This window comes from Cyphomyrmex costatus, unplaced genomic scaffold (genome assembly GCF_001594065.2).
Source record: "Cyphomyrmex costatus isolate MS0001 unplaced genomic scaffold, Ccosl1.0 scaffold212, whole genome shotgun sequence".
In the NCBI taxonomy this organism is placed as follows: Eukaryota; Metazoa; Arthropoda; class Insecta; order Hymenoptera; family Formicidae; genus Cyphomyrmex; species Cyphomyrmex costatus.
In genome coordinates, this window is record NW_017276170.1 from 5,562 (window position 1) to 20,028 (window position 14,467).

General features: G+C 32.4%; 4 protein-coding genes across 4 annotated transcripts in view; 2 read left to right on the plus strand and 2 right to left on the minus strand.

The window, feature by feature from the left end:
* The first annotated feature begins 1,060 nt into the window (after positions 1 to 1,060).
* Positions 1,061 to 2,513, plus strand: LOC108773528 (caltractin). The gene is made up of 2 exons (XM_018539365.1): positions 1,061 to 1,401; positions 2,016 to 2,513. Exons 1-2 carry the CDS (start codon positions 1,399 to 1,401, stop codon positions 2,511 to 2,513), a joined length of 501 nt encoding a protein of 166 aa, XP_018394867.1. The 5' UTR covers positions 1,061 to 1,398.
* A 405-nt stretch (positions 2,514 to 2,918) lies between these two features.
* On the minus strand, positions 2,919 to 5,042 carry LOC108773531 (exosome complex component RRP43). Its single transcript, XM_018539369.1, has 7 exons — positions 4,840 to 5,042; positions 4,626 to 4,662; positions 4,410 to 4,547; positions 3,587 to 3,881; positions 3,379 to 3,499; positions 3,200 to 3,306; positions 2,919 to 3,052 (listed from the first exon to the last, which is right to left on the minus strand). Exons 1-7 carry the CDS (start codon positions 4,854 to 4,856, stop codon positions 2,919 to 2,921), a joined length of 849 nt encoding a protein of 282 aa, XP_018394871.1. The 5' UTR covers positions 4,857 to 5,042.
* A 2,857-nt stretch (positions 5,043 to 7,899) lies between these two features.
* On the plus strand, positions 7,900 to 9,474 carry LOC108773532 (serine/threonine-protein kinase PAK 1). Its single transcript, XM_083287322.1, has one exon. It carries the CDS (start codon positions 7,900 to 7,902, stop codon positions 9,472 to 9,474), a length of 1,575 nt encoding a protein of 524 aa, XP_083143448.1.
* A 3,777-nt stretch (positions 9,475 to 13,251) lies between these two features.
* The window catches only part of LOC108773533 (dihydrolipoyllysine-residue acetyltransferase component of pyruvate dehydrogenase complex), a 3,330-nt gene continuing 2,114 nt past the window's right edge, over positions 13,252 to 14,467 (minus strand). The window contains exons 7-11 of the mRNA XM_018539370.1: positions 14,252 to 14,385; positions 14,000 to 14,176; positions 13,726 to 13,910; positions 13,555 to 13,655; positions 13,252 to 13,482 (exon numbers count right to left, since the gene is read on the minus strand). Coding sequence (XP_018394872.1) covers positions 13,307 to 13,482; positions 13,555 to 13,655; positions 13,726 to 13,910; positions 14,000 to 14,176; positions 14,252 to 14,385 — 773 coding nt within the window. The 3' untranslated portion in view covers positions 13,252 to 13,306. The remainder of the gene's footprint in view (positions 13,483 to 13,554; positions 13,656 to 13,725; positions 13,911 to 13,999; positions 14,177 to 14,251; positions 14,386 to 14,467) is intronic.

The window sequence follows — 14,467 nt, forward strand, 5'->3', positions numbered from 1 at the left end:
TGTAGCTAGGAAATAAAAATAAAGATACAAATCTTGAATTGTACGTCAGGTTAGGGAACCTGTCATTTTACACGTGCCTCTGGATTTATTTTTATTATTTCCTAGCTACAAAATGACACCAAGCTCACTCATTCGCCACCTCTAATATTAATACATATTCCCTTAAAAATAGATTTGGAATTAAAATAGATTTGGAATTATGCATTTTCGCTCCACACCGGATTGGTAGATACAGCGGGTCACGTGAATATCACGTGATTAGTCCCTCCCCGATCGGCGCAACGTTTCACCTTTCTTATTACACCATGATCGTGTCGAACAATGTCGAGAAGAGTCTGGCTAAGATCTAGTTCTTTGGTCTAGTTCGACAAAACATGGCGTCGTCGTACATAACCAAAAACGTGATGTGATCGATGTGGTCCTGCACTATTCGATAAAATAATGAAACGGTACATTGCATTTCGCATAAAAATTGATTGCAACAAAGGACGATTACGAAATAAGAATTATATAGTAGTAAAACTATGGTAAGGCATGCTGCTATTAAATGATATAATTTACTTATATCATTTTAATGTATTTATAAGTAAATTAGAGGATATGTTTACTTATGAATACTATTAAAATTTATTTGTATTTGTATTTTTACATTAAATAAAATGTTAAAAATAACTTTATTATCTCATTGTTTTGTTCCTACTAATTGAATAAAACTGGTGCTGTTTAATAATAATGCTGCTATGAAATGATATAATTATTTATTTATGAATACATTAATTGAAATTATATTTGTATTTTCATATTAAAAAAATGGTTAAAAACAGCTTTATTATATTATTGTTCTATTCTTATTCTTTCTATGATTCTTACTAATTGAATGATACCGCGTCCAAGATATGACTAGCGAAGCTTCTACCGACTGTCACTAGGAGCGCCACAGAGAAATCTTTGCATCGCCAACATGTTATATACATATATTATACATTTTTCTGAGATAAATACAAAAATATAGCCTTTTATTATATGATCTATTTGAAAACTTGTTTTACGAATTGGCTTCAGATATTACAATTCAGCAATTTGATTTTTATTCTGCTGAATGTATTTAACTTGCCTATATCTGCTCCTGCTGTGACCTGCTGCTAATTGCTCAGTTGTTATGAAGGGTTTTTAATTGTTAGGTGAATCGGCGGTGTCAGTTTCGAAATATCTATAATAACTGCGTTGTATATCGATCAAACTACGTTCTTCCCCAATGACTAATGAAAGTAATATTTACGAGGTCTGTTGAGGATGGCAATCTTGCGGCAACATTAGCATTAGAAACAGTGTTCGAATTGTGAAAAAAAAACATATATTTATTTGTAACATTTGTGAAGAATAAGTTGCTGATTGAATATGGTAATTAGTTTGATTTTGATTTGATAAACTTTTGTATTGCAATCTTTTTTAACTCTATTCTTAAAGTGATTTTAAATTAAAACTATTTTGTTTATATTTTTAAAATAATAAAATTATTTTTTATTTTGGTATTTTGAGAAACTGTATAATTTTGTCATCTTATATGTTTGTTTATTTTGAGGATAAAATTTTCAATACTCTTCAATAATCTAGCTCTTAGAACTAGAAAAAAAATCTTAAGAACACACAGTAACATTCCATTCTATGTTATAATTTCCTATTTAATAATATAATTATTGTTTATAACATGTGTATTATATCACATTTGTATTATTGAGTAATTATAATTATAACATATAATGTTACTGTAGTTTATGTCTGTGGGAAGCAAGTTAAACTGAGATTAAAGTTCATCTACATTGCTATATTGACATAATTGAAATAAGTAAAACAGTGTCAAAGATACAATTGAGCCAAAAACTTGATGCTTAATATTTATATATAAATTTTAAATACGTTTTTCAATTGTATAAACTATGCATCTCAATTGCTCTTGGAAAATGCATTCATATCTACTGACTTATTTAATTAATTCTAATTTCTCTTTTTCACAGGCATCCACATCCAAAAAGCAAGCTCATAAGAAGAATATGATAAAATTTGAACTAACCGAAAAACAGAAATCTGATATAAAGGAAGCATTTGATCTGTTCGATCCAGATGGCACTGGAAAAATTGGTATCAAGGACCTTAAAGTTGTTTTTAGAGCCTTAGGATATGAACCGACAGTGAAAGAATTGCAGACCCTCGTAGCTGATGTTGCACCAGAATGTCCTAATTTATTATCTTATGAAGAGTTCATGAAAATAATGTTAATTAAAATGACGGACGTAGAAGAAAACCAAAGCGAAATAATAAAGGCATTCCGTCTTTTCGATGATGATAAAACAGGGAAAATATCCTTTAAAAATATCAAACGCGTTGCGATGGAATTGGAAGAAGAGTTGACAGACGAAGAAATATTTGATATGATTAATCAGGTAGATGAAGATGGCGATGGAGAGATATCATTAGAAGAATTTATAAAACTATTTAAGAAAATGTCATGTTAACTTTGTACTTGAATTCACATCCCTATGTCGAGTTACTGCAGAGACATAGAGTGTTTTTAAACTAATAATGTATATTGTATTTATATATTTAAAAGGAAGACTGATATCTTAATGTAATTATCTTTTGGTATTCTTGTCACCAATATTTTTATAAATTTTTATTTATTTAGATATTTAATGTGCTATGAATGTGCAAAAATAAATAGCATTAACTGCATATATTAACATTTGATTTGTTCTTTTCAAATCCTGCACAGTTCAATTTCAAAAAAGTATATATAATAAAGATGTAACTAAGAAAAAAAAAAAATATATATATATTAAATAACTATATCAATCTCTTATTATATATCAAAATTATGTACAAAAATAAGATACATATAATACTCCATTAAAAAAAAATATTCAAGTATTTATTTTCACATCGTTTACATTGAGTGTTGAAATAGCAGCGTCGATTACCGATCTAACTAATTTTGCTCTTGTTTTCGTTATTTCCAGTCCTTTGGAAAATAAATTCTGAGAGATTGGAATTCCGCCTATATTAAATTTATAATTATTATTACATGTGACGTAAAACTCAATATATAACAATTAAATCCATTAAATCATGCAAAACCCATTAAATAACAATAATAAAAAAATAGTATTACATTACATTTTACAAATACGTATATAATACACACCAGGTTTATGTACATAACAAATTGTTTCCTCATCATCCATCACAATAGAAAATTTTCCTGATGACAAATCTTCCTCATCATCCGTTGGATCAGCTATTAATAATTGTCTACAACATAAAGAGATTATTAATCAAAGATAAAATACATGTGAATATCTGTTACATTAAACTAAAACTGACTTTTCAAATACTGCGAACGATGTAGAAATTGGTAATGTTCTCACAGTAAACTTTTTTCTGTTTTTCGGATGTACGGTAGTTACTCCTGTCTCCTTAATATAATTTACCTCAGGTAAGGTTACTAGAAGATAATTTTTTTTATAAATTACAGAAAAGAAATTAAGCACAGACATTATTACATGTTACAGTATGTATATGTATAACGTACATGTTTTGAGAGCTGCCATCAATGCTCCAATGCAAGCATCTATAACTGAGCCATTGTAATTCAGACATAAGATATCGCAGTATAAGACCCATACTAATTTACTTTTGCAGATGCAAAGGTCTGTTAAGTCAAGTGCTGCAGAGTTACTCAAAATAATATCTATTGATTTGGAAAGCACTTGTGCCTGTTCGCTAGGTGGGCCTGGACGAAACTTTGAAGAACAGAGAGGAGGTAATTCCACATTTGGTATTATGTAACCATGATCCGGAGTGTTTAAGTTTGGTGTTGCTAATTCCTGAAATAGCATGATTTGAATCACCATATTATCAATAAATTAAAGCAACTTTAAATAAATAAATAAAAAAATACAGACAGTCATAAAAAGAACTACATAAATTTTTGTTTTAATCAAACTTTGTCTCACGTGTATTTGAAGAGATATACTTAAAAATACAATATAGAGTGCTTTCCATTTTATGACACAAGTGAATATTCTATCCTTGTTTTTACTCATAAAATATCAAGATAAAATGATATTCATATTTTATATCATTGAATGAAAAGTATCCTTTGTTGCTCATAAAATTTCAGGAAAGGTATAATGATATTTGTGTCGACATATGATGCTATGGCTTGTTTCTATCAATTCAGAATGAACTTTAATTATGGCTTAATTTATCTTACTTCTCATCTTCTTCTAATTTTTAAAACTTAAAAAAGATGACGAATATCGTTAAATATAGATTAAAATTAATCTGTGTCAGTGGAATGGCATAAATGGAAAGCAACCATATACATATAAAATGTTGTAAAACATACTTACAGCTTTAATACCACAAACTGCAGTTGTGTCACCCAATTTGAATATTGCTGAACTGTCTGCTTGAATGATTGAAGAAACATTCACACTTACTGGTCGAAACGACAAAAATTTCCTACCATCTGTCCGAACGTTTTGTTCCTATGAATGCCAGATTCTTTATAGAAAATTTTTGTGATGTTTATGTCTTAATTAATTCAATATGTATAAAATACTTACCAAATGATCTTGCATATATTTCACAGGGTGGATAGTTCTGAAAAAAAATTAAAAATATATTTTAAAAAATTATTTAAATTAAAAAATAAATATTATAGTCCACACAGTACTACTACCAATTATACAAATTAACTTTTTTTATCCACAGAAAAAAGAATGTGAAATTTTTACTAAATGCACTTTGTAATTTATTTGAAAAATAAGATACACATACTTGTACTGTAAATCCATTTGTACTACAATTTTCTGTATTTAACCCTATTTGACAGTTTCCTTGTTTGATAACACGAACTACGTGCTGAATTTTTATTTTAAAAAAGCAAAGTCTTAAAAAAAGTGTAGATTCATAAAAAAAAACAAGGTAAAGATGCAATGGATGGCAATCCTCTCAAAATCGCAAAAATCAATTAAATTATACTCATTTGACGCGTTTTTCCATAAAACGAAAGAAGTTGGTAGAAATATGCCGGCTGCACAGTGCAGCACACCAGCGTGATGTTCGTCGCGCGCGACGCGCAATATCTAATAAGCGTATAGCTTTACCGATGTTCTCATTCTAAAGCTAGACGCTCATTGGATATCGCGTGTCGCGTGCGACGAACATCGCGCTGGTGTGCAGCAGAAGTGCGTTCAGTGTCGTCGTCCGGATGCTCTCAAATGTCGTTTTATCCTTGTTGTTCAAGAATGATAAACAAGAATAACACGACACCTGGGTACACTTAAGTCAACAGGAGTGACTCCCAGAGAACTCTAGTCGAAGATGAATTTTTTATTCCCAAATTACGGCTAAAATATTGGATGGAACGCGTTAATTGTGACATTCGTAATTAGGAAAGGCTCCTGAAGGCTCGTACAGAGCTATTTTTTGTAAAAAAAAGGCATAATAAAAATTTGTTGTGTTATCTCACTCGATGTGTACTATGGTGCAGTTGAGAGGTGTATACATGATCTTATTTTAATAAAAATTTTCAAGAATGAATTTGCAAATCTGACTCTGTACGAGCCTTCCCAGCAATATAACAATAAAATCCCAACAGGTTTCATAAGGAAATATTATTTCTTTGAAAAAAAAAAAATGAGCATAACTGACCTAGATCTGCACTGATCTGCACTCATAAATGTATACCTTTATGCTGAAATGATGGCTAAAATATAACATAAATCGTGTTTTGATTGCGATATTCGTAATCAGAAAAGGCTTCTGAAGGCTCGTACAGAGCTATTTTTTTGTAAAAAAAAAAAAAAGGCATAACAAAAATATTTCTGGGTATCGATTATGAAACTTTTTCCCTAGGATGAAAAGTGAATTTTTTTACCATTGAAGTTAATGGAAAAATTTTTCACTTTTCACTTTTCATCCTAGGGAAAAAGTTCCATAATCGATACCCTGGTCTCCACGGGTCACTCCTGTCGACCCTTAAGTCTTAAACACAATTATCGCTATCGCTATTCCCTCGCATTGTGTTTAGGGCTTAAGAGAAATGATCATTCCTCCTCGCACTCATTTATGCGCAACACGAAATTCACGAGCGCTGCGAGTGTCGAGAATCGGAAACTGAACTCGAAACCTAAAATGGGTCCATGTTTTGTAGACTGGCGAGACTTAAGCGGGGAGCACAGACTTTTGCATAACGCATAAAGCACGTGCATAAGGAATTTCATTGGTCCATTTTCTTATGCATGAGTCAGTGGACCAATCAAATTCTTTATGTATATGGTTTATGCGTTATGCAAAAGTCTGTGCTCCCCGCTTTAGGCCTATCGCACATGAAATGCATAATGCCTAGTTCACACTAGGCGCGATGAGCGATGCGTGACGAGCGATAACCAATAAGAACTCTTCTTTACATCGTCGTGTGAGCTAAAGCAAAGCTTTTATTGGTTATCGCTCGTCGTTCATCGCCCATCGCATCCAGTGTGAACTAGGCATAACTGTGCATAAGCATAACATAAGGCCGCCGGACCAATGAGCATCCAGCATAAAGATGCCATATTGATTAACATAAGATGCTCATTGGTCCAGCGGCCTTATGTTATGCTTATGCACAGTTAAGCGGGGAGCACAGACTTTTGCATAACGCATAAAGCATGTGCATAAGGAATTTCATTGGTCCATTTTCTTATGCATGAGTCAATGAACCAATCAAATTCTTTATGTATATGGTTTATGCGTTATGCAAAAGTCTGTGCTCCCCGCTTGAAGGTTGGATTATACTGGCCGTAATCTGTTAACTTATGCTGTAATCTGTAAAAATTGACCAATTATAATCGATTATTCCCCTCTCATTCGACTGTGATTGGTCAATTTTTACAGATTACGGCATAAGTTAACAGTTTACGGCCAGTATAAATCAACCTTTATGCATTTCATGTGCGATAGGCCTAAAGCGGGGAGTATAGACTTTTGCATAAAGGTACAATTTCATGCTGACGCTTGACGCTTATTTTTAGCATCAAAACAGATCACGTGATACAAATTGACGAATATTAAGCATCAATTTTGATCACGTGATCTGTTTTGACGCTAAAAATAAGCGTCAAGCGTCAGCATGAAATTGTACCTTAACGCATAAACCATATACATAAAGAATTTGATTGGTCCATTTTCTTATGCATGAGTCAGTGGACCAATGAAATTCCTTATGCACATGCTTTATGCGTTATGCAAAAGTCTGTGCTCCCCGCTTTAACCTAACCTAATCTAATCTTTCTACCTTTTGCATCAACTGTCATCAGCTTATTGGTCAAGAGCACTTATATTAAATTAAAATGGCGATGGTTACCTAACCCAACCGACGCAATGTCGCATCTCTGTTTTCTATGCCTCTAGCGAGACTGAGCGGAGTCTCCTTAAATCTTCCTTCATGGTCATTGGGCGCGTTCAGCGCGGACTCACAGTTGCGTCAGTGTTCGTTGTTATTGGTGTATTCTTTCAGATCATCCAATCAGAATTTTAGATCTAGAAGAATCCACGAATAATAGCGAGCGCTCACTCAACTATTGAGTCCGCTGAATGTGGCTGAATGCGTCCATTATTACGTTGTCAGCTCTGATGACGTTCGTCCGCCGGCATGTAATCGGGCGTGAGACTTGACGATGTGATCGGTGTGATGGACAATAATTTCTAGGACCGCGTTACACGACGTTAGCATGAGTATTAAGAGTATTTGAAATACGCGCGTCCGTCTCTTTTCTTTTTCCTTTTCTCTTTTTCTTAAGCATTACTGCCGCGTGGTCGCACGGGAGCGAGGATAACGGAGAGGAGAGCGCGAGGATGAGCCTCAACCTGACGAAGCTATTCTCGAAGAAGAGGAGCGGTCCCCACGTCGACACCGTGGCCGCGGAGATTGGTCTGCCGACTAACGTCTCGCACAAATTTCACGTGAGCAAAAATGCCGAGACCGGGCAGCTGGAGGGTCTGCCGGACCCGTGGATACGTCTGCTCAACACCCAGATCTCCAAGTCGGAGCAGAACGAACATCCTGACGCCGCATTGCAGGCTATCAAGTTTTACAATTACTCGATCAAACGTAAGCCGCAGGATCAGGAGGTCTTCAAGCCGTTTGTCACGCAGGATCTGATCGAGGAGGAGTCGCAGGAAATCAACAACATCCTGACAAAGAAGTATCAGTTGGACGGGTCTGACGATGATCGCTCGACTTCCGAGAGTTTGATGAACGAGCAAACGTTACCTGAGCTACCGCCGAAAATAAACAAGCCGCCAAAACCGCCGAAACCTCCGAAACCACCAAAACCACCGAAACCAGCGCCACGCAGGTGCAACGATAGAGTGGAGAAGACTCTCACCGAGATACTAGAGGATCTAAACACATATAGGATCAGTAATGACGAGGACGTTCAGTCACAGGAGGAAGAGGAGGAAAATGTTTTACCAAGCAGAATAGAGGAGAGTCCTATTCTGCGAAGGAAGACGGAGTGTACGGGTGTAAGACTTAGTGATGAACAGGTATACGAGGAACTCAGGGCTATCTGCCAAAGCGGAGATCCTAACTTGCGATTTGAAAGAACTAAAGAGGTAGGCGCCGGTGCTTCGGGAACTGTGTTTATAGCCACTGACCTTCAGTACAGTCAGAAGGTAGCTGTGAAGGACATAGATTTGTCGAAGCAACCAAAGAAGGAATTGATATTAACCGAGATCAAGATTCTCAAGGAGTTTCAGCATCCAAATTTGGTTAATTTCCTCGATGCTTACCTGGTGGACGAACACCTTTGGGTAGTTATGGAGCTACTGGAGGGTGGGCCACTCACGGATGTCGTCACTGAGACAGTGATGAAGGAAGTTCAAATTGCAGCTGTCTGTAGAGAGGTTATCAAAGCAATAAGCTTCCTGCATACTAAAGGCATTATTCATAGAGACATTAAATCAGACAATGTGCTGTTGGGAATGAATGGTACGGTAAAAGTAACAGACTTTGGTTTCTGCGCGAATATCGATGGTGACGAGAAACGACAGACTATGGTTGGCACTCCGTACTGGATGGCACCGGAAGTGGTAACAAGAAAACAGTACGGCAAGAAGGTGGACATCTGGTCGCTAGGTATAATGGCTATCGAAATGATCGAAGGAGAACCACCTTACATGAAAGAGACACCACTGAGAGCATTATACTTGATCGCTGCCATTGGTAAACCTTCTATTCCGAGGTGGGACAGCCTTAGTCCGACATTCCAAAATTTTTTGGAGAGATGCCTCGCTGTAGAAGTCGATGAGAGAGCGACTGCTGACGAGTTACTCTCTCATCCGTTCCTAGAAAACTGTGCAGAATTATCTACACTTACTCCACTGATCCGCGCGGCGCAAAGAATTCTCCACAAAGCATTTCACTAAATATTTATAAAACATTTTATAATCGTAACATTTGTGATGTACCATTTCACGATACTTCATTGCTGTTTGTATGTTACGCTAAATGATGAAAAGAAGATACTTCGTATCTTCGTCGAAGTTGAAAGCCTCGAATGAATTTTATAATTATTAACATCTTAAACTTATTAACTGCCTTTTGTTTTTATTCCATTGTGTTAGTTTGTATATTACGAAATGAAAACATAATGGTAATGCTTGAGTCATTTTAAGATTATTTCATTCACATAACATGTTTAAAAAAATCCAAATAATTATTTTTCATTATATCGTTATTTAATTATATCATGATTATTACTCTCGCAAGATAGTATCGTGAAAATTCTTTGTGAAGATATTTAGGTAAATTTATAGATTTTTGAAATGAGCAAAATTGTAACGAATATTACGGTATTCTGCCTAATTAGTAACATTTTTATCATTCGGCGAAATACTGAATATCATAGTCTATTTGATCGAATACCGAATAATTTTAATCGTAAAAATACTAAAAATGAAAAAAAAAATTAAATGGAATTATAAAATATAGACAATTTTTTTCTATTTACAGAGGCCATAGTGTTACATTCTTCACAAAAGTAATGGAAATATTAACTTCGCTAAAAATAAACACTTTTTACATCACATAATCTAAACTATACTAATTATTAGCGGATGAACCTGTTGTATTCTATAATAAGCATTATCTAAGCTTTAAATCTTTGAAGAAATTGAGATATAGTTTAATGCGAGATGAATAATTGATTATAATAATCGATCAATGTCTTATAACTCAAAACTTATTTCTGTAATGTGCTTTTTGTTTCCTATTTCATGTTTTTTTTTGCTATTTTTACATCTTGTCTTTTTGTTTCTTATCTCGTTTTTCGTTTTCAGTCGCTCGAAATAAAAGTTAATGAACTTCGGGAGAAATAGGAAACTCGTATATAGTAAGAAAATATAATTGTCGATAAAAAAACGATCGTAAAGGAGGAAAAGCAAGAGACAGGAAAGAAAAAGTATATTATAGGATAGGCTTTAGGTAATGGCTCTTTGCAGAAACTCATTATACATGCACACGTGCACGGAGATTGTTTTTGTTAAAATCGTGCCTAATATTCGTAGAATATTCGGTTATTTTCGGTACATGACTTTCGTCGAATATTCAGTATTCGATTAAGTGCCGAATATATTATTCGTTGCATCTCTAGAGATGAGTCATCCACTTTGCTGTGTGCAATATAATTCATGATGAATTGGGATTTTACTCAGGTATATTTTCGCTCAATGATACTATATATTGATGTGCATTTTGCTATTCAAGTTCAGTATTTACCAGAACAACAGACGGAATGTTTTAGCTGTAAATAATTGTGGACAGAATGCACTTTTATATGCTTTTTTGAAGGATGAGTGGATTTATACAATATTTTGAAATATTGTATTTTTAATACTGATTATAAAAAGTTCGTAGTACAGAATATTTTTCTTAAAAAACTGTACTTACGTCAGTGTACAGAACCATCAAGATATAAGAGAAACAATAACAGAATCAATTATATAACTCTGATAACAATTAATGAAAGTCCCTCAAATTTGAAGCTCTTAACTCTTTCCAAGAAAAATAAACTGGATACTTAAAGCTCACATATGTTTGATAATATAAATTGTAAAATGAGAAAGAGAGGGTGAGTTATTTAACTATTAGTTATTTGAATTTATAATTTATAAAATTTTTTTAACTCTATATTACTTTCCAATTTTTAACTTATAAATCATTTTCAAATTTGTAAGAAAAATTGTACGTTGAAATATTAGTATTAGTATGTAAGAAATCATTTTGTATACGAAATCGAGTGACTGTTTGTTATCACGAGACAATGCATTGAAAATTAACTGTTATGAATTATGTAACAATAACCACCGTACAATACATTTTTATAAAATTATTAAGATGTACACACACTCACATACACACATATATTTAACTTTGTAAGACTTTTATTCCTACTTTTATAAAATATACATTTTTGAAAACTTGTATTTTCTAAGAGCGGGATATTGCTCAAACATAATATTCATATAGCTATATTTTTAAATAGTTCATATATGTACATAAACTAATATTCAATAGTGTTTATAATGAAATGTGTTTATGATGAACGTGTAATATGATTGGATTACTGTAAAAAGAAAATATTCTATATTCTTATCTAGATATTTAAGATGATTTGAGCAATAATGTCAAGTATATATGAAATCACGACTGTGATAAACGAAAGATAAGTTATATTAAATACTTCTATAAAGTATAATTTTTGTGTCTCACTTCATACATATTATATTAAATTTAAAATTATTTTACATGAAAATATCAGATATTGTGACAATAGTTCAAAGTATATAATTATTATGTTATAATTAACATAAGACAAGTGTTATCTTCAATCATATAATTATTAAACATATGCTGATGAGTAAATATATTTAAACAGTATTGTAATTGTTTGCACGATTATATATGAATAAAAAATTATATTTATATATTCTACCATTTTTAATAAAATATAAGTATTCAAAGTTTTCGAAAAAAATTATGAAAATTAAATAATTGCGAGAAATGTCTTATTAAATAAATACAAATAATTTTAATTAGGTATAAAAATATCACCAAACAATATAATAATAAAGTTGCGACTATAATAAAAGTTAAATATTTATACAGAATATTAATTTATGTTTTCTATATAAAAAGACATGAGATACTATGATATGATTTAGAGAATTGCATATATAATTGTAATATATTTTTCTGCATATGGATATAAATGAATATTAATACATCCGTAAGATATCACGTATTTTAGACAATAAATATTTTATTTAGGAAATGAATATGTGTTTATTCCATATTATCATTAAACTAACCCAATAATCCTACTTAAATTACAAATAACATACAAGTGAGTCATTTATTGATACATATTTCCAATTAATAAATTAATCAGAAGTAAATTGTATGCTTTATTCTACAATTTTTTTAAATATTCGGACATAAATTTATATCTAAGTATTTATAATAATATAATACAATAAAAACATTTATATTTCATAATTTTTTAACTCAGATGATGTACATATGATTTCCATGTGTTATATCACAGGACCAACAATTTGCAGAGATTTACAAAAGTAGATTTACATAAATATCAACGTTCTATTATTTACAAGGTTTTAAATATAAAATAATGGACACTTTTATTCTTTGTCAATTTTGTGAATTTCTAAATCAAATTAAAAAATTTTTTAATTAAAAATTATACTAAAACATTATAAAGAACGTTTAAAAAGAATTAATAAATTAACATTTAGTATTCAGTTTCACTTAATGTTATCACTACTTAATGTACAAATGTGAGAATATGTCATATTCATTTTGGCAGTATAAATACATAAATTAATCCCTTTGGTCTAAGTTTTTAATAACAAAATTATTTAAACTTTACAATGAACAGAGTTATTTGCAAAACACTGTCATATAAATATATAAATTGTTCTATATGTTTGATTATATATCTGGCACAAAGAATAAAATTGATATTAATTAATTGTGTTTATTTCAAAAACAGTCAACAATTATATACATTGCACGTACAAATTATATTAATTAATATTGAGCTTTCTTCTACTTAAATTCTATTTTTAAAAAAGCATAGTAACATAGTTACAAACACAATAATTATTTAACTCGCTTGATGCAAGAAAACGAGCTGTTTTTGCAATAAACACTTTAAACAAAAGATTATTAAAAAAATGATCAATATGCATCACGCTTATACCTTAATGCCTGCATCCTGCCGGCTGTGAGAAAAATTGGATCCTCTAGCGTCGCTTTCAAAATAGCCAAGAAATTAGCCGCTTGATCTTCGTCAATCGCTCGTCTATCGTACGATAACTTTACTGACATTTTCGTTACCTTCATTAAGGAAGAATCTGCAAGACGTTGCAAAAGCGTTATTAGTTGCAGTTGGATATCATCTATAAAATGCCTTTCGCAAAAATTACCCAGTTCTTCTCGGCCTGCACCTACAGCAAGAATAGCAGTTTGTGGAGGATTTATAATAGCAGAAAACTCTTTGATGCCAAACATTCCCAAATTTGAAATTCTGCATAATAAAATTGCATATATAGTATACATGTACATATACTTTTCATGTACTATCGATTAAGGCTTACGTAAATGTTCCTCCTTGGAACTCATGTGGTTTGAGCTGTCCCTTTCTCGCTTTTTCGGCTAATTCTCGAATATTTTTAGAAATATCCGTTAAGCTTTTAGTGGCAGTATCCAATACTATTGGAGTAATCAGACCATTTTTTGTTGCAACTGCTACAGACACATCTACTTTTGGAACTCGAACAACCTTAACATTGTCGTCGAATTGTGTTAATATGATAATTGAGTCGCATACCTTTAACACAATTATATCACCGTAAAATTAATCGTACTAACCTGTCCATTTTGATACAACGTATTTATATCAGGACATTCGACAAGCGCGTGAGCTACAGCCTTGGTAACAAAGTCGTTAATTGACACACTTATATCCTCCGTCTTTAACTTTCCACGGAGCTCGATTAACTTGTCGATGTTTATATCTATAACTGCGTAAGAGTGCGGTATAGTCCTCTGGAAATGAAAAGTCGCTTCGATTAAATTAAATAATTAATTAAATTTCATTACAAATATGTCGTAATGCCATACCTTCGACTCTCCAAGTCGTTTAGCAATAACAGCACGAATGTTGGATATTTCGATATCTTCATATGGAGACGACCGATCAGATGGGACAGATACCTCTTCTAAACTTGGTGCTTTAACAGCCTCTGGAGGAGGTGCTGTCAAATTAGCAGTAAAATAAGTATTAAATGTTATATAGATTCTCTCTCTCTCTCTCTCTCTCTCTCTCTCTCTCTCTCT